We start from the raw sequence: 22,863 nt of genomic DNA on the forward strand, positions 1-22,863 counted from the left end.
TTCTATAAAAATTTTAAAAAGTCATATTTTCTATAATAATTTTACAAAACAATAATAAAGCTGTCTCAAACGGATCTGATTTGCTAATTTAAAATGTTTCCGAATTTTTCATTAATTAAGTTTAAAACTAATCTAATTTTAAAAATTTTTCCTGAAAGGAACTCGCTGATTTAAGAATCTATATTCCTCTCTCTATAAATATCACATTTTCTCCTCACATTTCCTTCAAGCCTCTGGCACTTACCATTTCAAACTGAGCCATGGGTGGGAGCTCCAACAGAGTAAACAGCTTCAAAGATATCCCAGATCTCGAAGACTCTCTTCCAATCTCTGGCCAAACTATGGAACCTTTACAGATTCACAAGGTCTCTTTCCCACAGTGCAAGAAGACACTCCAGACCTTGAAGAAGGAACTAGGAGAGGTCTTCTTCCCAGATGACCCTCTACATCAGTTCAAGAACCAGTCATTTCTAAGAAAACTAGCTCTTGCGCTTCAATACATTTTTCCAATTTTTCAATGGGGTTCTGAGTACAATCTTCAGCTTTTGAAGTCTGATGCAATCTCAGGACTGACTATTGCAAGCTTGGCAATACCCCAGGTGAGCCCATCACTGTGGTTTTTCTGCATTTTGATGATGTGCAGAATGTTTAAACCAAAATTATATTTTTCAGTTTCAGTAATTTTGATTAAACTCTTAGTAAAATTGATTTATAAATCATTATTACTTCTTTTTGGCCAGTTTCAAGAGCTTGGGGTGATAAAATTTGAGAGGAAATTCATTAGATTTGAATTAGAAATTCACTTTTAAATAATTATCTTTGTTATATATCTTGAATAACTTTTCAAAGTATTTTATAATAAACTGGTTAAAGAATTGAATGTTGAAACTCACCAAACTGAACCTCCCTGCTATGAAGAAACCTTGAGCTCAATAAAATTAATGGCGGAAACTTTATTTCTTCTGCAGGGAATAAGCTATGCTAAGCTTGCAAATCTACCACCCATTATAGGTTTATGTGAGTAATTGACTGAACTCTTTTTAACAGTCCAGCATGTTTGGCTATCACAAGAAAATTTCAAATAATCTTTAGTTTTGTTCATGCAGATTCAAGTTTTGTGCCACCATTGATTTATTCAGTCCTTGGGAGCTCAAGAGATCTCGCTGTCGGGCCTGTTTCTATTGCATCTTTGGTAATGGGATCTATGCTGAGAGAGGCTGTTTCTCCTGATAAAGAACCCACCATGTATCTCCAGCTAGCCTTTACTGCCACCTTCTTTGCTGGTGTATTCCAAGCTTCATTAGGCTTCCTCAGGTAAAAGTTTCTCTTTCAAATTTTCTTTTCAGTTCTATTAAATCACCTAAATTTTCTGTTTATATGAAATCTGGAGAGGAGTTGATGTTTATAATCTTATCCCAACATTTAGTGGAGACTATTTCTTCACCACCTAACTAATGATCTTTAAAAGATTATGATGATATATAATTTCCTCTTGCTGTTTGAGGAAAGAATCATTCATTCTTACTTATTTCTGCTCCATAGATTCATAGAAAGCATTATATTAACTAAAATATGTAATGCTACATAAAACAACTAATAGTGATTGTAATCTTTTGTAATCAACAATATATGACTAAGATTTTGTTTGGGTCAGCTTTCTTTTCTGCTTCCGAAAGAAGCTTTTTAGTAAAAAATTAAATTTTTTAACTAGAAAGCTGATTTAAGAAGCAGAAAGAAAGCCGTTCAAACGAAGCCTAAGTTAATATTTAAGATTTGTTTTAATATTTAAATATCCTAACAAATTAAACTACTGAGATCTGTCAATAACATTAACAAGCCACAACAGATGTGATTAAGAGTGGCTCTTAATTATTACCAATATTGGTTGTAGGTTGGGTTTTATTGTTGATTTCTTATCGAAACCGACGCTAATTGGGTTCATGGGAGGAGCGGCGATCATTGTATCATTGCAGCAGCTCAAAGGATTGCTTGGAATTGTTCACTTCACAACTAAGATGGGATTTGTACCAGTCATGCTATCAGTTTTCAAGCACAGAACAGAGGTTATGTTCTTATAAGCCCAAATACCTAAAACCTTAAACATTAGTATTGTTTACAGATGATAAAGGCATATGGAATATTTTTGCTGATATGAGTTGCTTGAAATGTGCTGTGCAGTGGGCTTGGCAGACTGTTATCTTGGGCTTCTGTTTCCTGTGTTTCCTACTGATAACAAGGCATATTGTAAGCTTCCTATTTCTCAATTATAACATGTATGTTAATATAGAATATGCTCATTAAGAATAATATAATCAGAATATAATAGCTTTTTTGAAAGTGATTAATGAAGTGGGTCATGACTGCTTGCCACTTAGAATTTTACCTGTCAAAATGTCCTTTCTGTGTGAGCGCGCTGTGGCCTAAGCTATGTGGCTATTGGCTAATGGCTTCCTAAAATGCTTAGAAACTAAGCGAAATGGTAATCGTTGATGCAAAGTTAGCTGCAGAATCGATGAAAGTCAGCAATTTAGCACCTAATTTATGTTGTTTGGGTTATATTCTGCAAAAGGCTTTTTAAGTAAACGAAATATGATGCAGGGCTTGAGGAGGCCTAAGCTTTTCTGGGTATCAGCAGCAGCACCTTTGACCTCTGTGATCCTATCAACCATCATTGTTTTTGTGCTCAAAGGTCACAGCCATGGCATCCAAACTGTGAGTAAACTTAATAGCTCAAGTCTCTACTGTGTGTGTGTGTGAGAGAGAGAGAGAGAGAGAATATATTTTCTCTTCCAAGGTGGTGAAAACATTTTTCTCCTACAGGAAAGAGAATATGATAGGTTGCTAAATCCATTTAAAGTCAAATAAATGTTTGGCAACTTGTTTAAAAATTTAAGGAATTATATGATTTTGCTTTATCTTATATCAACCTTAATTAGACTAATTAAATAATACTTATCTTAATTAAACATTTCAACTTATAATTAATAAGTGATATATTCAGTAAATTAAATAATAATTTATGTTTAGATCAAATTAAAAAATTAAAATAATATCAATTAAATATAATAAATTTATTTGATCAAATTAAATCATAAATAGTATAAATTCATTTTTTTAAAAAATACTTTTAATTAATCAATATTAAATATAATTATTCTATTGAATCAAATTAAACATTATTTAAATTGATATCTTTTAATTAATTATATTAAACATTAAGATTAAATATATATATTTTTATCCAATTAAATATTATTATTTTTCTTAAATTAATATCCTTTTAATTCATTAATCATAATTACTAAAATTAATTAGTAATGGATACCATACGTTGTAGACTTGCGGATTAAGTTATTTAGGCTAAATACTGCTTAATTCCTGCTCAAATCCTGAAATGAAGATCACAATATTAATTATGATTTTACTCTCTCTTTCTCTCTCTTTATATATATATATATATATATATAGACGCACATACAAGTGAGGCCTATTTCTTTTATGATCATGTGAGTGATTCGTTGCATTGTGGTGAACAGATAGGGAAATTGCAGGAAGGTTTGAACCCACCATCTGCCAATATGCTATATTTCCAAGGCTCCTACTTAGGCCTTGCAATTAAAACAGGAATCATCACAGGAATCCTATCTCTTACAGTGAGTTTACAACAACAACAACAAAAAAAAAACTTTTTTTTTCCTCGTGCCTTTGCCAATCACTTGCAACCGAGCTGCCCCTAACTCAAATCCTAATGTTGTTTAATAGGAAGGTATAGCTGTTGGAAGAACATTTGCATCTCTGAAAAACTACCAAGTCGACGGAAATAAGGAGATGATGGCGATTGGATTAATGAACATGGCAGGCTCCTGCACATCATGCTATGTAACCACAGGTCCAAGCCAACAAAACCATATCTATTCAGCATAAAAAAATTGGCTTTTTGTATGAATTCCTAAGATCATCTCAACCGAACGTCAAACATGCGGCTGGCATCGTTCGGTCACTCTGTCCGAACACCAAATATTCCTCTATTTGCTTGCAGGTGAACAGTCCGACGCCAATATTAGCGTTGCACTGTTCACCTACGTGATTTTTCTGTCTCAACCGGATTTGCATTAGAAATGCGCCAAAGAGGAGAAAGACGGTTACCTTCACAGAAGCCCGCAAAATGGAGTTCGATTGGAGATGAATCATAGCTTTTTTTGTGTTTCATAATATTTTTGAGTGAAAAATGAGATTTTCGGTTGGAGATGCCCTAACAAATGAGAAAGAATTTTTGCAGGTTCGTTTTCCCGATCGGCGGTGAATTACAATGCAGGATCTAAGACAGCAGTCTCTAACATAGTGATGGCATCGGTTGTTTTAATAACAATGTTGTTTCTGATGCCACTCTTCTTCTACACTCCAAATGTTATATTATCAGTGATTATCATAACTGCAGTCATTGGCCTGATCGATTTTAGTTCAGCAATGCGCTTATGGAAAGTGGATAAGCTTGATTTCGTTGCTTGTCTTTCTGCCTTCTTTGGTGTCCTCTTCATCTCAGTGCAGATAGGCCTTGCCATTGCTGTAAGCTCTCCCCTTCTGCATTACCAATTCAGTATTTGAAAATAGGAAAATTAGTAAAGTATTGAAGTTTGTTTTGTTTGTTATCTTTCAGGTGGGAATATCCATGTTAAAAATTCTGATGCATGTAACAAGGCCAAGCGTTGTAATCTTGGGCAAAATACCAGGAACTATGAGCTATAGAAGTTTAGGACAATACAGAGATGCTGCAAGAATTCCTTCTTTCATCATTCTTGGCATTGAGTCTCCTATCTATTTTTCCAACTCAATGTACCTACAAGAAAGGTTGGAAAATTTTCCCGAGCTCAATTGCTACTGCTTCTCTAGATGAAAAAAAAAATACAAAATCATGCTTAATAATATTCAACTTTCCTCAGAATTTTGAGGTGGGTTAGAGAAGAAGAAGAAAGAGCAGAAAAAATGATGGAGAGCAACATAAAATGCATAGTTTTGGATATATCTGGTAAGTTACACATCAACATACAAAAAATGCTAAAATTTTCATTAAACTGATTTCTTCTTGTAATTGTTTCAGCTGTTACAGCAATAGACGCAAGTGGAATTGATGCTCTTCTGGAACTTAGAAAAGCTCTCAACAACAGATCAATTCAAGTAAGAGAATTGAACATTGCAGCTTGATTCTGAAAAAAACTATGTGATGAAATTGAAGATGGAACAAATACTAATTCTTCTGCTCATTGAATTCTGTAGCTTGTGATTGCAAATCCTGTAGCCGGCGTAGCGGAGAAACTCTATCTATCAAATGCCTGGGAGAAGCTTGGATCTGAGTGCATTTATATGCGTGTTTGTGAGGCAGTTGTTGCAGTCTCCAGCATGTTGAAAGGCCAACAGGGCCAGACATAACCAAATGAAGCTTTCATAATGAGGATTAATCCAAATTTTCTTGTATGTTAGAGAAACAAGCTACTGTTAAGTAGTTTAAGGAGATCGACTAATGTCAAGTTGAATTCAGAGAGCTATTCCAAGAAGAGGTTTAGGATATGAGCTGTAAAAATGAAGTCCATTACGTATCCTTCAGAAATCAGTAAAGAGCCTTATTCAAAATTTTTTTGACTTTTTACTAAGTTTACAGCATTGGATCAACTACATTATCTTGATTCAAGCAGGAGTTGAAAAACGTAAAAGAATCCAGTCCTTGTGGCTTCTAGCCCAAAAGCTTAAATGGTTCCACTCAGTATTTCTGCACTAAAATTTCTTTTTATTACTCGACGTGAGGCTAAACCTAAAACTTATAAGAAAATTTGACTTTGTATGCCTCAGATAACTCAAAATTAGGTAAATACATTCATTGTTTTTTTTTTTGTTTGGAGAAATTCCGCCACTATTTAATAAGTTCGACATCGTTATCGGGGGAATGATCGCTGGTTTTAATTGTATTTATTTTTTCTGGTGGCTATAGTCACCGGTATGAGCCCTATTTCCCAGACGCACTCCTTTCTCATTTCAATACGTCTTCAATTTATTCCGTCCCAGAGAACGTCGATAGTCTCTCTCGTCATCGTAGCTCCAGCTAGCCGACCTTCCGCATATTCTTGGATTGACTGTCTCCAACATCAAATTCCATTGGTCAGTGTTGTATATCCAGAGCACCAGCAATAATGTTTGACTCTACTGGATGATATTGCATACCAAAATTATAACTATTAATGAGTTATTTGATCATCTTTACTTCAAATTTTATTTATTTTGAGTAAGAATATATTTTTGAACTATCATATCTTTTAGTGTTTATAGTACTATATGTAAATGATTGATATTTACATCTTAACTCTTTGAATAAATGAGGATATCATATATAAATACAATCATAAATCTATAAAAAAAATTATTTATAATTTGTTTTCATGATATCTATGAATATAATAGATCCATTTCCTAATTTTAAAAGTTTTATTATAAATTCATAAAAAAATAAAAAATAATCATCAATAAATGAAAGAATTAGGGGTTAGTTGCCCAATCATAAAACTTAGTCCACATAATTCCCTATAATATTTTTCTTTAGCATTATTGATTAATTGCAGTGAAACTTATGGTAAATCCATAACTTTGTTCCAAATGACAATAAATATATATACTATTTTTTTACATTTATTAGAACAAAAATTTTAAATAAATGTCACATATTCAATTTCACTATATTTTTCCTATAAATATTTATTAAATAGCAAATATGAGTAATCAACATAACATAGTGGCTAAATTATAGTAATTTAAAGGAACAAACAAATAATATTTATGCAAGTTTCCATAAATAAAACCATACAAAATCATGGAATAGTTGCATCATTACAAATTATGAGTGTAAAAAGAAATTGAAACATTATGTTGTATATTAATAGCATGAAAGTAGGAAAATAAACATATCATTTTATATCTTATTTTTATTTTGGTGCAACTATTATACGAGCACCATGTACAATGTTTCATTTAAGGTTTTGTTTGGAACAATCTTTTTATTATTTTCTAAAGCAGTTTTTTTCTTGAACTAGAGATTTTGTGTTAAAAAACTGCTTTAAAAAATAGTAAGAAAGTTGTCCCAAACAAAACCTAAATCTCTCTCCCGTACTCTCTCTCTCTCTTGATTATGCACTTTGTTTATGTATCAATAAAGGCTCTTTACAATAACAGAATATAGAATTGTGAATATTTAATTTCACATAATTAATGACTAATATTGTAGTAAGAGTAGCATCAAGTTATTTATAATTTATATTTATACTTTGATTATCACATAATCATTGAAGTCATGGAATTACATCACAGAATTGGGAAAATATGTAAATATAGGCTTAACCATGTGGAAATAGAATTGTGAGCTATAAGCAAGACTAAGGCTTCGTTTGTGACAACTTTCTTACTGTTTTCTAAAATAGCTTTTCAGTATAAAAATTTTTTGACCTAGAAATTTTTGTACTAGAAAACTGATTTAAAAAGCATTAAGGAAGCCGCCCCAAACGAAGCCTAAGGCCGGCTTGGTTTGGGATAACTTAATACCACTGTTTTTTTTCTAATTTTAAGAGATTTTGTATTAAAAAGAAGCTTTACAAAACAGTTAAAAAGCCGTCCCAAATGAAGCCTAAGTCCAATAATGAATAGAAGCTTTGATTACATATTTTGGTTATGCTTCAAGGTGAATTTCCTTTCAAAACCAACACTAGTAGGGGGTCAAGCAGCTACTATGTTTGCGGTGCTCCGACAATTTTAATGGTCTCTTTCACTTGTAGAATGAAAATCTATTTATAAATTTTTTTAGTCATGACATTTTAGTTATTTTTATCAAATTCTCAACACTCCTTTAAATAATTAGAAGATCCCTATAATCATTTGATATTTTCAAAACATTTAAGTATCTTAATGACTTCAGAATCAAGCAAGCTTAAGCAATTTAGATTTGCCTCATCGAGATATTTTCAAAGCATTTGATAGTAAATTTACTAAAAATGTAGAGCTTAGATGATTTCAAAATCAATTATAGAAGTTTCTAATTTAAATACTTATGTTATAATCCCTATTTCATCAGATGAATTTCTTGATGATGATGTATAAAGAGACTTTGCATTGCTCACATCACCAATCAAATTTCTGATGATGAACATCTATTAAGCATCTTTGCAAGCTTACTTTCACAAAAAGTAGATTCTCTTATACTAAAGCTTTGTTTGGGATGGCTTTCTTACTGCTTAAAAAAGCAGATTCTCAGCACAAAATATTCAATGAAAACAACGAAAAACAAATGGCCAAAAGTTGACTCAAATGAAATCTAACACTTCGTTCGGGACGGCTTTCTTCCCGCTTCTTAAATAGCTTTATAGTATAAAAGTTAAATTTTTTTACTAAAAAGCTGCTTTAAAAAGCAGTAAAAAAGCCGTTCCAAAAGAAGCCTAAGTTTACACCGCTGCAATAATTCTACTTTATTTGAATATATTTGTTGGTTTAATTAGTTTTTGTTTCTCCTTCCAAAGCTCAAATAAAAATAAAAGAAGCATTACAATCAAGTATTGAAATCTGAAAACTACAGTAAAATAATCTCTACTGTTTGGGATAACGAAACTGCTTTTTCCCAACCTGCTGCAAGATATATATTACCTATGATTAAATGTTAATATTTTCGATCTATATGGGGAAATTATTGGGTTCGGACACCAGACACAGCTTACGTTCGGAACTTTGCAGTACCGAGCAGTAATGAGCTCGGTACTGTGAAGTATTGAGTATCTGTTCATGATATAAATTGTTAAGAAATCGGAGCCCTCTGTTCCGTCGCTGATTAAGTCTGTTCCTTCTTCTCTATCGATTCCTATTATTCCAGTTATTTCTTCTATCCCCAATGTTGGTGTGGATGGTAGTGATAATATTGTTGTTATTCTGGATAATTGTGCTGTTTGTCCGGTTGGTGGTGAGTTAAATAATGAGTTTGAGACTAATGAGGCTAATGATGTTGTTTCCCCTTCTGTTTTGGCTCCGTCACTACTGGAAGTTTCTGGTGTTGTGGGCCAAATGGGGCTTGCGGTGGTTGGCAGCCCTGTTTTAGTGGTTTCTGATCAGTTGGTTCACTCATCTCCTAAATGCATCGCGGATCATCAAAATAAGCAAGAATACTATGTCAATAAATTGCTAATTTCCAAAGTTATTGGTTGGATGACATAAAATAAAATGATAATATTTAATTAACAATAAAAAAATTAATAAGATAAGTATAATAAATCAGAAACTGAAAAGAATATCTGAGTCAATTTATATCAGGTTGGAGAAATTTTTTGCTGGATGAAAAATGAAATATTCCAACTCAAATTTATTGCAAAGGTAAATCCGACAAAGAAAAGGCTATGTGATTTTATTTTTATTGTAAAGGTATTTATAGTAATTTTAGATTTTGGATAATCAATTTTTTTGTAAGATGTTCTAATAAATTATGTGCCCTCCTAATAGCTATTATTTTTTTTTTTTTGTAGTGGGAGAGTGATAAGGGTATTATTTTTTATTTTATTTTAAATTTTAAATATTATATGAATAATTATTGAAATTTAAGTGTTAAATATATAAATATGATAATTTGGAATGCCATGCAATTAAATTCCCTAATAGATTAATATAAAATCAGATAATTATAAAATAAAATTATAAGTCTTTTGTACAAATAAACTTCCAGATTTTCATTACTATGAGAAAACTTAGAAGATATTAACCAAACAAAGCTTCTTCAGGTTTTGTATAAGCTTTTAGTTAAAGGTTTTATTTGGGATAATTTTTTTACTGATTTCTGAAGCATCTTTTTTCTACAGAAATTTTTTTACTAAAAAATTCGTTTAGAAAATAGTAAGAAAACTGTTGTAGACATTAAATTATTTTTAATATGGGGTTAACCAACACAAGTTTTTTCCCAAATGGAAGAATCACCCAATTGTGGAAGAAGTTTGGTTGCCAATGAGTCGAAGCTCTTACCATATGACCAAGGTCGGTTGCCGCCCTTTTTAAACATTCAATATGATACTTTATAGACATGTTATTTCAATAACATATTATACTATAATATGGATTCATGTCATGATGATTCGATAAGTTTTATACTGACTATCGACTACCTAACGTAATCCTCCATTTTTCTCATCCAGGATTTGAGACCTGACAACACCATTGTTAAAAACATGATCTCTTATATGCCCTCAAAGTTAAAAATTATATTCTTATCAATCAAATTATTAAGGATTTTGATACCATACACACATTGCAATTTCTCAATAACAAAAAATACATTACTCATGCAATTTTATAATTGTACAAATTACATCACCATTTGACAAAGAAGTGATGAGAGATAAAAATAAGATAAGGCATCACATAGAGAAGGCAACATGACAAAAAATAGTGGTTGAAACATCATGGCATCCAATGTCTCACCTAAAAACTTGTTCTTCTTGTCATCATTGCTGATTTGCTATTCTAACCCTTGGCCAGTATATGATAGATGCTTTAATTTTCACTATTATAATTTGAATCATATTCATATTTTATAAAATTAAATTTTATATGATTGTTCTTAAAATGTAATTAAAATAATATGTTTAAACAAAATTTATTATCATATGTGTGAACATTAATGATGAATTGAAGTTCACATTGGGTATATAGTGGACTACCGTGATTCAATCCCTGACTCGTATGAGTCAGGTTATCAAATGATATTTTAATTTGAACTGAAATCGCTTAGAGCCTTATATCAAAAATAAAACGAATATGTTATTGAAATATTTGGCAGAAATTTAGAAGGAAATTGAGGTCCTCGTGATCTTGAGGTCCTCGTGATCTTGATGATAACAATCATTTTGTTTTTGATAAAACTATCTAATTTTATTGAGAAATTGAACTTCACTCACATGTCGTAGTTGTGTCCCACTAAATAAACAAGTTCAAACTAACTTTCCGAGAAAAAAATGTATTTGATAGTTTATGAAATTCTTCACTAATAAGCAATGATATAAAAAGGTTTTCATTGTAGAAGGATCAACAATCAAGAGCTTAATTTGTGCTTTAGAAAAAAAAAAAAAAACTTAACTAAAATTAGCATATGATTACACAATAGATTGTGAAATTTCTTACAAGTGGTTCATTTATAACATATAAGAATTATGTAATAACATGCATGAGATGCATAAAAAAAAAACTTACATTGAGGAGTTAGAGTTAGCTATCATCCATATTCTTCAAATACTAAATAATTGATAGGCCTAATACTATTAGTACTTGGACTAATGGATTGGATCAAAACTATCTTCATTGATAGGCCTAATACTATAATTAATAGTTTTAAGTATAATTTTATAAAAATATGATTAATTTGCTATTATTAAATCTCGAGCATTTTATGCAATATAAGAATTTATTTCCAAAAAAAATCTCTCCCTAAGTTCTCTTTCTATTTCCTCTTTCATCTCTTATTTTGTATCAGTTCTTACAAGAAAAGTCATAGTTTCACTAACAACAAATTTAGCATCCAATATCTTCTAAGATATGGTGAGCATGAATTGATGCCTAGATTAGAAGCTAGGTAATATAACATTATGATGAAAAAGAGAGACCTATTGCAATAAAGAATTAGGGTTTTATCACTAGGAGACAACTAATTACTTAAATAAAATAAAGATTGCTAAGGATGATTTAAGGAATTTTGGAGTAGGTTTCAAGGACCACTCTATTATTGGAATTCTTGAAGATGGATCTTCTTGCTTTATTATCCACAAAAACTCATTAAGTTTGAAAACAATAACTTCAATTGTCATAATTAATGATATTCTCCTTACTAAGAGCATTGTAAAGACTACTTTATTTTATTCCACTTTAATATGTTTAGATATTTTTAGGTCCATATTTCTTATTTAGTTTGTTCAAATATTTGAGTATTGTGTGCTCATCTTGAAATAACTTAGCACATACATGCATGAAATGTGTCAACAATTTGTCCAATAATTTCCTTAGAATTTTCATATCTTTTCCATGAGAGGGGGTTTCTTTTAATTAAATCCAACATATTTCAAAAAATATGAATAGATGGTGCATGAATCAAATAACCTTCTCACCATGCCCCCGAAAGTATGGATAAATCTTGATAACATCATATGACAATTAAAAAATAAAATATTATAGAAAAAATGTTACTAGATTTAAATAAGAGTCTGACTATTAACATGATACAATGAAAAAAAAAAGGATTTATATACATACCAATTTTTTTCATGTTATTTACATATCTGATACCCAAAACTTTAATATTACATTTTTACCACTCATATAAAATTTTAAAATCAAATATATCACTCATATATTTCATTCTTACCACCCATACCACCCTATAAACTTTAATATTTCATTCCATGCACTCATATTTGTTCTAAGGGTGGTAGATATATGTAAATAGCATGCAATAAAGTGGTATGTATGTAAAAAAAAAAAAAAAATCTTGTAGCCGACCCCACATGGTGGGATAAAAAAAAGATGCAAGTAGTGGCTAAATGAGGATTTAACGAAAAGGTTGCAAAACCAAAACCACTAAAAGAAATAGATGCTTTACTTTATGAACTAGTATAAGTAAATTAAAAAATTAAGTAAAAATTTATAAAAAGAACTAAAAAAGTAAATAAAATCATTTAATGTAGCTATTATGATCAGACATATTAAATTATGCTTGATACTTTTTCATTGCATCAAATTCATTAATCATTAGTTAATGCTACTTCAAATCTCCTTGCATTATCTTTCTCAATATATATTATGAATAAGCTTTCATGAAAATCATCTTCCATTTTATTTCAAAATTTTATCTTGGCAATTTTATCATTGAAAGTACACATTCAGTTATTACAGTTAAAATAAAAAAAATTAAGATCAAACAAATGCTCAGATGAAATGTTGATTTCAATGGGCATCAATTTCATAATGCGCAAATGAATTTTAAGTATAGTTTTTGTTATATGTGAAGTCTTCAGGATAAAACTTATTTGTAGGGTAAAAATATGTACAATTTTGAATTATTAGTATCCATATTGAGGATTCAAGACATTGAGGTTTTATTTGTGACAGCTTTTTTTACTGTTTTGTATAGTTGTTGTAGAGAAAGTGACTTTTTAAATATATTCTAGAAAGCAGCTTCATATATTATGACTGTGATATGAAAAGTAAAACAGTAAGAAAGCTATCCCAAACGGAGCTTGAATTAAGGATCAACAATTTTATAAGATATTATTTAAACCTACTGTTCATTTTTTTTTATAGTTTTGCATCTAAAGCAATCATGAAAATATCAATTTTATAATGATATTAATCTTTTTTAACTGTGTCTTTGGAGCATTCATATCTAAAATATGTGCATCTTGCTTTTTAATTAAGGCTTCATTCAGAACGGTTTTCTTATTGCTTCTTAAAATAGTTTTTTAATGCAAAAATTTATTAAACTAACAAAATTTGCACTTAAAAGCTGCTTTAAAAAACAATAAAAAAGTTGTTCCAAACAAAACTTAAATAACTTCACTCTTGGAGCAAAAAATCTAATCTTCCTCTCTGTTAAATTTTGAGAAATTTATTTGATTGTTGATATGAAACTTATTTTCTATATAATGGTTTAACAAAGATCATCCGTAACTTTTTAAAAATTTTATCATAGAATGCTAAGGAAAATGAGGGCATTACATCATCAGTTTCATGTCATTGATATAATAAGTTTTCTTCCTCAATATCTTCTTGTTGTATAGCATAAGCTATCCAAATTATAGAGAATGTGTATATAAAACATAAATGAGAAGGACCCACATTATAGAGCACGTATTACATATTATAGCAATAAGTGAGACTTAAACCATGAATTCAAGAAAGGTAGAGCTTATATGGCCAAGGTATAAAAATTTTGAAATAGGATCAAACCATCAGACGCTAAGAGATTCAAATAAGTAAGAAGATTAATGTGATATAGAACCAACAAAAAAAAAAAAGTTTGAGCTAGTGATTGAATCGTAGAACAGTCGAACTGGTTGGTTCGTATTCCTACAAATAAGATGCCTCTTATTATTATTATTAAAAATTGATCAATTTTTAACCAAACCAAATCATATTTTGTGTTCTCAACCATAAAACAAATATTATTTTGGATTCATGCAACTAGTTTCAAACCCTAATCTTAATAAAATGTAAAATTATATCATACTTAGCCATTTCATCCATTTGAGATATACACAATGGCTTTCTCCCTTGAATCGATCATTAGACATTTAAGCTTTCTCTGGCGATGCTCTCTTGCGGAGTTAGGGATTCTTCCGCTCTGCTCCACCTGGGCTTCAGCCAGCGATTTTGCCGCCATTACCGCCTCTATTGGCTTAAGGAAAGTTTTCCTTTCCTTCTTTAGTTTTTTTGTGCCTTCTTGTTTGTTTTTTGTTTCGTCCCCTCCGGCCATTCGTGGCCTGTATGGCAGCAAATCGATTCTAGCTTGGATCCTAGTTTTTTGGATGGATCCAAGAAATCACATTCTTTCTTGGATGCTTTATCTAGTTATATATATGATGTTTGTTTTCCGAAAATCAAAACAACTAACTTTCATGTTTTACCATCTTTGTGGATCTCGAAAGAGGAGATCCTTCCTTGCGCTTGCGGCACCCTTCCAGTATGCCTTAGTTGGTTTTTCCTTTCAATTGTCCTAGCTTGGATTCCATCTGTAAGTTTTTTTCAACCTTAAGCTCGATCACTACTGATTCTCGGTAACCTTGCTCGATTCCTCACATGTGTTGAATAAATTGATCAGTGACTTGGATTATAGCAAGGTGTTCTACCAGAGATCTTACCTTGTTCATAATTTCTACATGAAAACTTTAATATCAGTGTTGAATCCCCTATTATTCCCGTTTGAATTTCATTCTCCAATTTACGGCCTCATATATTATGTCCTCATATTCTTCACACTTTGGGTTCATTGTTTGGCCACCCATTAAAAGTGGACAACGCCACCTCCATTGGTTCTTGGCCATATCTTGCACGTGTCTTGGTTGAACTTGACATCACTAAAAAGTATCTTGACAAAGTGTGGTTCGGTCCTGAAAAGTTTGGATACATCGAGATTGTTGAGATGGAGGCTTTCCCTTCCTTTTGTGATCATTGTAAAGCTCTTGGGCATGTGCGAGGGGATTTTCCGACCCACTCCTCTATACCGATGAATGTTCCTGCAACTTCTGCTAACCCCTCTTAAGACTGTTGGGAATGAAACTGGTGTTGTGGAAAATGTTGTTGTTGATGGAAATGTTGGTGATGCTACTTCTAATCCTTTGTGTCATGTTACGTCTACTAATGAGGTCCTCATTATTAAGGGTAATGGGGTGGATTCTGATCTTGGGGTGGAGGTAGCTGGGGCTATTGTTCATTCTATTGCCAATGATGTTGGTCTTGTGGGGTTCCCTTGGCTATTTTTGATGGGGAGTTATCATCTATTCATGTAGAATTTCCCATTATTCCAGTGGTTCTGGAGGCTGCTGCACATAATTCAAAGAATTTGGATGTTTGTAATGTTATTTCTGATGGTAATGAGGATTGTGAGGGTGTTTCTCTTTCTGTTGGTGTGAAGGATTCTTTAGCTTCTATTTCATTTCTAGACAATTTAGAAGTGGAGAACATAGGCATGTGTAATGTTAACACAGTGGTTTTAAATGATTCTACAAGTGATTTGGTTGTTTCCTCATATGAACCATCTCTATTTACTCCTGATTCTTCCTTGGTGGTTGCAGGAGGATTGGTGCAAATCGTTGAAGTTCCGATTAATGTTATTTCTAATGAGGATATGAAAGCTCAATTAGCAATAATTTTGAATGGATCTAGTGTGGATCATTCTGATTGGCTTGATGAGTCCCGATCATCTCTTTGTGGGGACGTGGGGGAGGAGTTGGATGCGCACGCGGAAGACTTTAATGCGATGTTTGACTTGAAAGTGAATTGCATTGTTGAGAAGGCTTTTTCCATTGGGGGATGGAAAGAGGTGTAGGAATAAATTTAATTAGAAGTAATTGATGTTGTTGTGGTGTGGTTTGTTTTCTTTTGACTGGGTGTAGATCCTCTTTAGTGGGGTGTTATGTGTTCTTCTTTTTTGGGTGCTACTCTATTTGGTCAGTTTTTTTTTTTTTTTTGCTTATGTGGTCGCTGGTGGGTTTTGGCTTTTGGTTGGATTGGTGGCAAGGCTATGAGGTCGGACTATAATGAGGCAGGTTTCCTACATGCCACCATTGATGGCCTTGCTTGTCTTGGCAACCTTAGTGGTTATCTGATTGGTATTGGGACTTATAATTGTATTTTTTGCCTCTAATGGATGGTCCAAGCTTGGCAACTGGGTGGTGATTCTGAGTCCGATGGGCTTCAATCCTCCTTTCGTTTTCTTCCATTTTTTTTATTTGTTTTTATTTTCTGATTGCTTGGAAATTTGTAGCTTACTGTAGTATTTTAAGCTTTTTGACTACGTGTCTTGGCCTTGTTGGCTTTTATTTGTACAATCTTTTTTACTAATGGAATAAAGTCTTTGCTTTAAAAAAATTATCATACTTAGCCATTTGTAGTGCTGTTGATGAAAATGTTGATGATGCTGGTGCAAGCCATTTTGAAGATGGAATTTTAAACTCTAGTGATGCGGGGCATTCAGTGGAGCCCGAAACTTTGATTTCCAATGTTCCTCTTGTTTTTCATGTTGTTATTGTTACTGTTTTAAAAAATATCGAACTTATGAATAATATGGTTGGAATTGATTCTCTTGCTCGTCTTGTTGACAACACTAGTACTCATTGTGTTTCTCCTTTAGTGGAGTTGGCATGTTCTAGTCAAGAGGCTTATGAGGATATTAATAAGGAGGTGGCTATCAATTTGGCTCTAATGCTTGGTGGTGATCATAATCTTATTGTTTCACTTGTTGTTGTTGAGAAGATCTTCTGGTTCTTGTCATGACAATTTGGATGTGGTGATGATGGAATTGTTTGATGTTAACATGATGGTGGTAAATGATTCATCTAGTGGTTTGGTTATTGCTTATGGTGTCTCACCTTTGGTTGCTTTGGAATCGGATTTGCTTCCCATTACTATGGGATCGAATGAGAATGTGTCATTTATTAATGATCTGGTCTCTCTTATTTAATTTCTAATGATGTGTTGGATTTCAAATTGATTGACACTAGTGTGGTTCTAGCTGATTAGATGGACGAGTCTTTCTACTCGGCTTATGGGGTGCTGGGGAAGACATAGATGAGCTGGTGCATGAAAATCTAAAACTGTATAGTTTGAAGGTGGGCAACACTGTTGAAAAAGCTTTCTCCAATGGTGGTGGTAAACATTGTAGGAGAAAATTTTAAAAGAAGTAATTCTTTATGGCTATAATGAGGTAGGTTTCCTACACGCCACCCTTGATGGCCTTGCTTGTCTTGGCAACATTAGTGGTTATCTGATTGGTATTGGGACTTGTAATTGTATTCTCTGCCTCCAATGGCTGGCTCCAAGCTTGGCAACTGGGAGGCGATTCTGAGTCCGATGGTCCTCAGTCCTCCTTTTGTTTTCTTCCATTTTTTTATTCATTTTTATTTTCTGATTGCTTGAAAATTTGTAGCTTATTGTGGTATTTTAAGCTTTGTGACTACGTGTCTTGGCCTTGTTGGATTTTATTTGTACAATTCCTTTTAGTAATGGAATAAAGTCTTTGCTTTAAAAAAAATTATTATACTTAGCCATTTGTAGTGTTGTTGATGAAAATGTTGATGATGCTGGTGCGAGCCATTTTGAAGATGGAATTTTAAACTCTAGTGATGTGGGGCATTCAGTGGAGCCCGAAACTTTGATTTCCAATGTTCTTCTTGTTCTTCATGTTGTTGTTGTTCCTGTTTTAAAAAATATCGGACTTATGAATAATATGGTTGGAATTGATTCTCTTGCTCCTCTTGTTGACAACATTAGTACTCATTGTGCTTCTCCTATAGTGGAGTTGGCATGTTCAGTCAAGAGGCTTATGAGGATATTAATAAGTAGGTGGCTATCAATTTGGCTCTAATGCTTGGTGGTGATCTTAAACTTATTGCTTCACCTGTTGTTGTTGAGAAGGATCTCCTAGTTCTTGTCATGACAATTTGGATGTGATGAGCATGGAATTGTTTGATGTTAACATGATGGTGGTAAATGATTCATCTAGTTGTTTGGTTATTGCTTATGGTGTCTCACCTTTGGTTGCTTTGAAACCGGCTTTGTTTCCCATTACTATGGGATCAAATGGGAATGTGTCATTTATTAATGATATGGTCTCTCTTATTTCTAATGATGCGTTGGCTTTCAAATTGATTAACACTAGTGTGGTTCTAGCTAATTAGATGGATGGGTCTTTCTCCTCGGCTTATGGGGTGTTGGGGAAGACAGATGAGCCAGTGGATGAAAATCTAAAACTGTATAGTTTGAAGGTGGGCAACATTGTTGAAAAAGCTTTCTCCAATGGTGATGGCAAACATCGTAGGAGAAAATTTTAAAAGAAGTAATTCTTTCTGTTTTTGTTATGTCTTATGTTGTTGGCTTCTTCTTGGTTGTTTTTCTTCTTGTGATTCGTGTGCTTTTCTAGTTGTGGGCTTGGCTGTTTGGATTGTTGTGTTTGGCTTTTTGGTTGCGGGTGGCTTGGGTGGAGGCTAACCGTGGGGTTTTGGTTTGTTGGTTGGGGTCTGGTGGTGTTTGAGTTTGGTTGGCATGTGTGGGTGGGGTGTTGTCTGTGTGTTGTTGGGGTTTGCGAGTAGTCAGGTTTGGGCTCTGGGTTTGTTGGTTGAGGCTTATTGGTTTGGGTTTCGGCTGGCTTTTATGGGAGGGGTGTTGTTTGTCGTCTTGTTGTTTTTTGTTGTCCCCATTTGTTTAGTTGGGGTTTGTGAGTGATACTGTGGGAGTTGGTTATCTTGCTTGGCTAGTAGGCTTTGACTTTATTTTTCCCTTTGCCTGTTTCTTTATTTTTTTTTATGCAAGTGGTTATATGCTAGTTGTTTTGACCTCTTCTTCTAGCCGAGGTTCTTCCTGCTATTTTTTTTTTAGTGTCGACATGATTCTTTTGGCTTGTTGTTGTTGGTTTTTTTTCCTTTCCTTTATTGTAACAGGTAGAACTATTAGCTTGTAGGTTTTATTTCAAATGTTGTATTTTTAGAGAGTTGTTGGTCCTTTAAAGATTTGTAATTTTCCTATTTAATTAATGCATAGGCTCAACCATTAGTTTTACCCCAAATAAAACCATACTTAGCCACAAAACATCATTTACCCTCACATGTTATTAAAACTTTTCTCTGTCAAAATTTTTTAATTTTTTATTTTTGCTATTTGACTAGAATTTTAAATAAGGAATTGATAATAGAGTTTTATATTATTTCATTCATATATATTTTACTTTTATGTTTTTTTATCAAATGATTATGATACTATAATAAATATTATATAATTCAGTATTTATTACTAATTCCTGATTAAATCTCAAACAAATTCTAATATAATTTTCAAAATCTTGTTTCCCACATCCATCCAATTCAGTTCCACACACTTTCAGATAAATTAGCAAACAGTGTTAACTAATTAAGCTAAATTATGAGCATAATCACTTTTTTTAAAGAAAAGCATAATGTTTTTTTCCTCATTAAACTTCACAATTAAAGCAATAGGTGAGATGTCAGTCTACATTTATTTCTCTTCATTAATATTTTGAATTAATTTACATTTTCTTATTATGTGTTGATAGTATTTATAGTTCCATTTATGATGATTTTGACAAATTTTGTTGCTTATAGAAAAATGAGTAAATGCTTCTCAATGAAATCATTGAAATGCCTCCAACAATTAATCAAAAGAGCTATATGAGATAAGAGCCTATTTAGATGTCTATTTATATGTATGTAACTGAAAATATAAATTTAAATAATAATAAAAATTAGTTTTATTTTTTTTAGTATGAAAATTATATTAGGGATTGTGAATTTATTTAGGGAGCTGAAATTCATATTAATTTTTAATTAAACAAAACAAAATAATAAAGTTTAGAATTTTTTTTTTCTAACTTCACACAACCAAATGAAGTGGGAATATGCTATGTTGTGAAGAAGTGATATTAAATTCCATTCAAAGGAAATATGCTATGCAGTGAAGAAGGGAATTTAGTCAAAATTTTCTATTTGGGATTTAGACTTTGTTTGGGATGGCTTTTTTATTATTCTTAAAATAACTTTCTAGTTTAAAATTTAAAATTTTTATACTAGAAGCTGCTTTAAGAAACAGTAAGAAAGCCGTTCCAAATGAAACCCTGAAGTTTTAGCTTTTTAAAACATGGAGGAAACATGAAAATGAAAGAGTAGCGTGTTTACTTCAAGTCTTGAAAGTTTCAAAATTTCTCAATGAATAGGTCAAAAGGAATCTAGAACCAAACTAGGTCATACTCGACATAACCCTGGCCAAGAGCCCTTATCGGCTTTTTGAGTGAATTTTAATGAGGAAGTAGGTGGATAATTGGCATAAGAGTGAGAGAATAAATGTAGAAGAGTTCTATGGTAATGAAAGATAAGATTTAAGGAGATTGCGTACTTACCACTCACTAAAATAACAAGTTCGAGGAATCGCCAAATTCTTTCAAGGATGAGCTTAGCCACCAACCCCCTCTTCACTCTTCATTGCAACAACACAAAACTAGCCTTTAATTCTTCATTTCAACAAGTATAAATGAGTTTATAAGTAGCAATATGAATTGCATAAAGAGAGGAAAAAGGAGAGAGGTTGGCCTCACTAATAAGTATGAGAGAGAATGCAGTAGCTATCAGAATAATTATCCCTTCCTTCTTGCTTTGGGTGGCCAACCTTGCTTGGGCCAATTACTTATCTAAATTATTATGCTCAACTAAATATTTGTACATTGATAAAAAAAAAAACTCATATTTCTTGAAAATTCGAAAATCTAAACATCAAATTTTCAAAGTTTTGAATTTTTGAAATTCAAATTTTTTAATTATAAACGCAACAACAAATTTACAGTAGCAAGTACATTATCTTCTATAATAGAAATTCTACTTAGGCTTTGTTTGGAACGAATTTCTTACCGCTACTTAAAATAGTTTTAGTACAAAAATTAAAATCTTTGCACTAAAAAGTTACTTTAAGCAGCAATAAAAAAGACGTCCCAAATGAAGCCTTAATATCTTTCATTTTGCGCCTTGTCATTTCAATTCTCTCAGTTTTTTTTTCTTGCTTTAAGCTTAAGTTGTTAGTTCACTTCTTGTACTAAATCAATATATATATATATATATTGATATTTTCACCGTATCATAAAGACTCAATTTTTTGCCCAACTTCATATTCTTTACTCCTACAATGGGAAGGAATATATCAATAATGAGCTGAAGGAATATTTTGAAGCACAATGTCTGAACCATGACATAATGAAAAAAAATTAAGGCTTTCTTTAGAACCATTTTTTTATTGCTTACTAAAATAGTTTTTTAGTAAAAAAATTTTTTGAATTAAAATCTTTGTACTAAAAAACCATCTTATAAAGCAGGAAGAAAGCTTTCCCAAACTAAGCCTAAGACACCCTATAAATAACTCAAGAACTCTTGAACTATAGCATATGCACCTCAGTATTATTTGATGGATGCAGTCCATCATAATGCTCCAGCCATGAATATTTGGGGTACTTCATATGTCAACCTCCATAAGAACCGCCAAACAAAACTTGATCCATGCTATGTTCTGTATAAGAATAGCCGTAGATGTAACCATACAATTATACAACATTCATATGCCATGATGGATGATACATTTAGGCTTCATTTGGAGCGGCTTTCTTACTGCTCTTAAAGCAGCTTAATTTTTGTACTAAAAAAACTGCTTTAAGAAGCAGTAAGTAAGCCAACTCAAACGAAGCCTTGAAGAATAAAAAAACTTCTTCCTTGAAGAAGAAGGTAAACTCTGGTCTTTAATACTAGCAGTTATGTAAAGAGCTGATGTGGGAAAGCAGGTCTAGCATTGTGGGCATGAAGATAAAACCAAAAATTGTAGCCATAGTAATTGGGATCTAGCTAAAATATACTATAGTTGTTGTAATTGGTGAGATCCAAACGGAACAGTCACTGTAGCCAAAACACCAAAATTGTTGAAAAAAGAACTAAAATTGAAAAACTTGGGAATCCCAATATGAAAATACCACATTACGATCAATCTCTTGAGAATATACATGAGATACATCACTGCTCACTCTTATCTCCCACTAATGCTACAGGTTGCTTGTCTTTGACTAAATTTCCCTATAGATACATCTAAAGAAAACCACTGTATCGATAGTCTCCAGATCATGAAGTAAAGATGTCAAAGTAACCAATAGATAGCCCACCAGGGCTAGATTCAAAGATTATCAAACCTTTGAAAACTCCTGCACACAGCATTGCCCCTAGTCATGTCTAAGCACATTGCAAGAAGCATTGAACATTGCAAGAAGCACTTTCATGTGACACCTTAGCAAATCCATCACATTGATATGTTTAAGGTTTCATTTGGGGCAACTTTCTTACTACTTCTTAAAGCAGCTGTCTAATATAAAATTTATAATTTTTTACTAAAAAAATGCTTCAGGAAGCAGTAAGAAAGCCGTCTCAAACAAAACCTAAGTTGTGACATTTTACTTGAAGGTAACATCCTAACAAATGCTTGACCACCCTAACTACAATTAGATTAGGTCTTGACACATTGTCTTGATGAAAATAATCTATGAAAATAATCTAGTAAAAA

At 32.2% G+C, this 22,863-nt stretch overlaps 1 protein-coding gene and 1 long non-coding RNA gene across 2 annotated transcripts; one reads left to right on the top strand and one right to left on the bottom strand.

Annotated features, from left to right (window-relative positions):
- Window positions 1-242: 242 nt before the first annotated feature.
- LOC110111766 (probable sulfate transporter 3.4) lies at window positions 243-6,162 on the top strand. Its single transcript, XM_020843770.2, has 13 exons — window positions 243-599; window positions 969-1,017; window positions 1,107-1,314; window positions 1,892-2,063; window positions 2,179-2,244; window positions 2,599-2,712; window positions 3,537-3,653; window positions 3,763-3,889; window positions 4,280-4,566; window positions 4,658-4,848; window positions 4,941-5,026; window positions 5,099-5,175; window positions 5,275-6,162. The coding sequence occupies exons 1-13, from the start codon at window positions 261-263 to the stop codon at window positions 5,425-5,427; spliced, it is 1,986 nt and encodes a 661-aa protein (XP_020699429.1). The 5' UTR covers window positions 243-260; the 3' UTR covers window positions 5,428-6,162.
- On the bottom strand, window positions 4,445-20,899 carry LOC114579703. Its single transcript, XR_003700832.1, has 3 exons — window positions 20,675-20,899; window positions 4,763-4,837; window positions 4,445-4,581 (listed from the first exon to the last, which is right to left on the bottom strand). It is a non-coding gene; the product is annotated as an uncharacterized LOC114579703 (long non-coding RNA).
- Between the last annotated feature and the right edge of the window lie 1,964 nt (window positions 20,900-22,863).

Source organism: Dendrobium catenatum, unplaced genomic scaffold (genome assembly GCF_001605985.2).
Source record: "Dendrobium catenatum unplaced genomic scaffold, ASM160598v2 fragScaff_scaffold_621, whole genome shotgun sequence".
In the NCBI taxonomy this organism is placed as follows: domain Eukaryota; kingdom Viridiplantae; phylum Streptophyta; class Magnoliopsida; order Asparagales; family Orchidaceae; genus Dendrobium; species Dendrobium catenatum.

Excerpts from the sequence above, each read along its gene's own strand:
- LOC110111766 (XM_020843770.2), top strand. The coding sequence starts at position 261 with ATGGGTGGGAGCTCCAACAGAGTAAACAGCTTCAAAGATATCCCAGAT. Across the intron at positions 1,018-1,106 it reads ACCACCCATTATAGGTTTAT|ATTCAAGTTTTGTGCCACCA; the intron begins GTGAGTAATTGA and ends TTGTTCATGCAG. Across the intron at positions 4,849-4,940 it reads TCAATGTACCTACAAGAAAG|AATTTTGAGGTGGGTTAGAG; the intron begins GTTGGAAAATTT and ends AACTTTCCTCAG.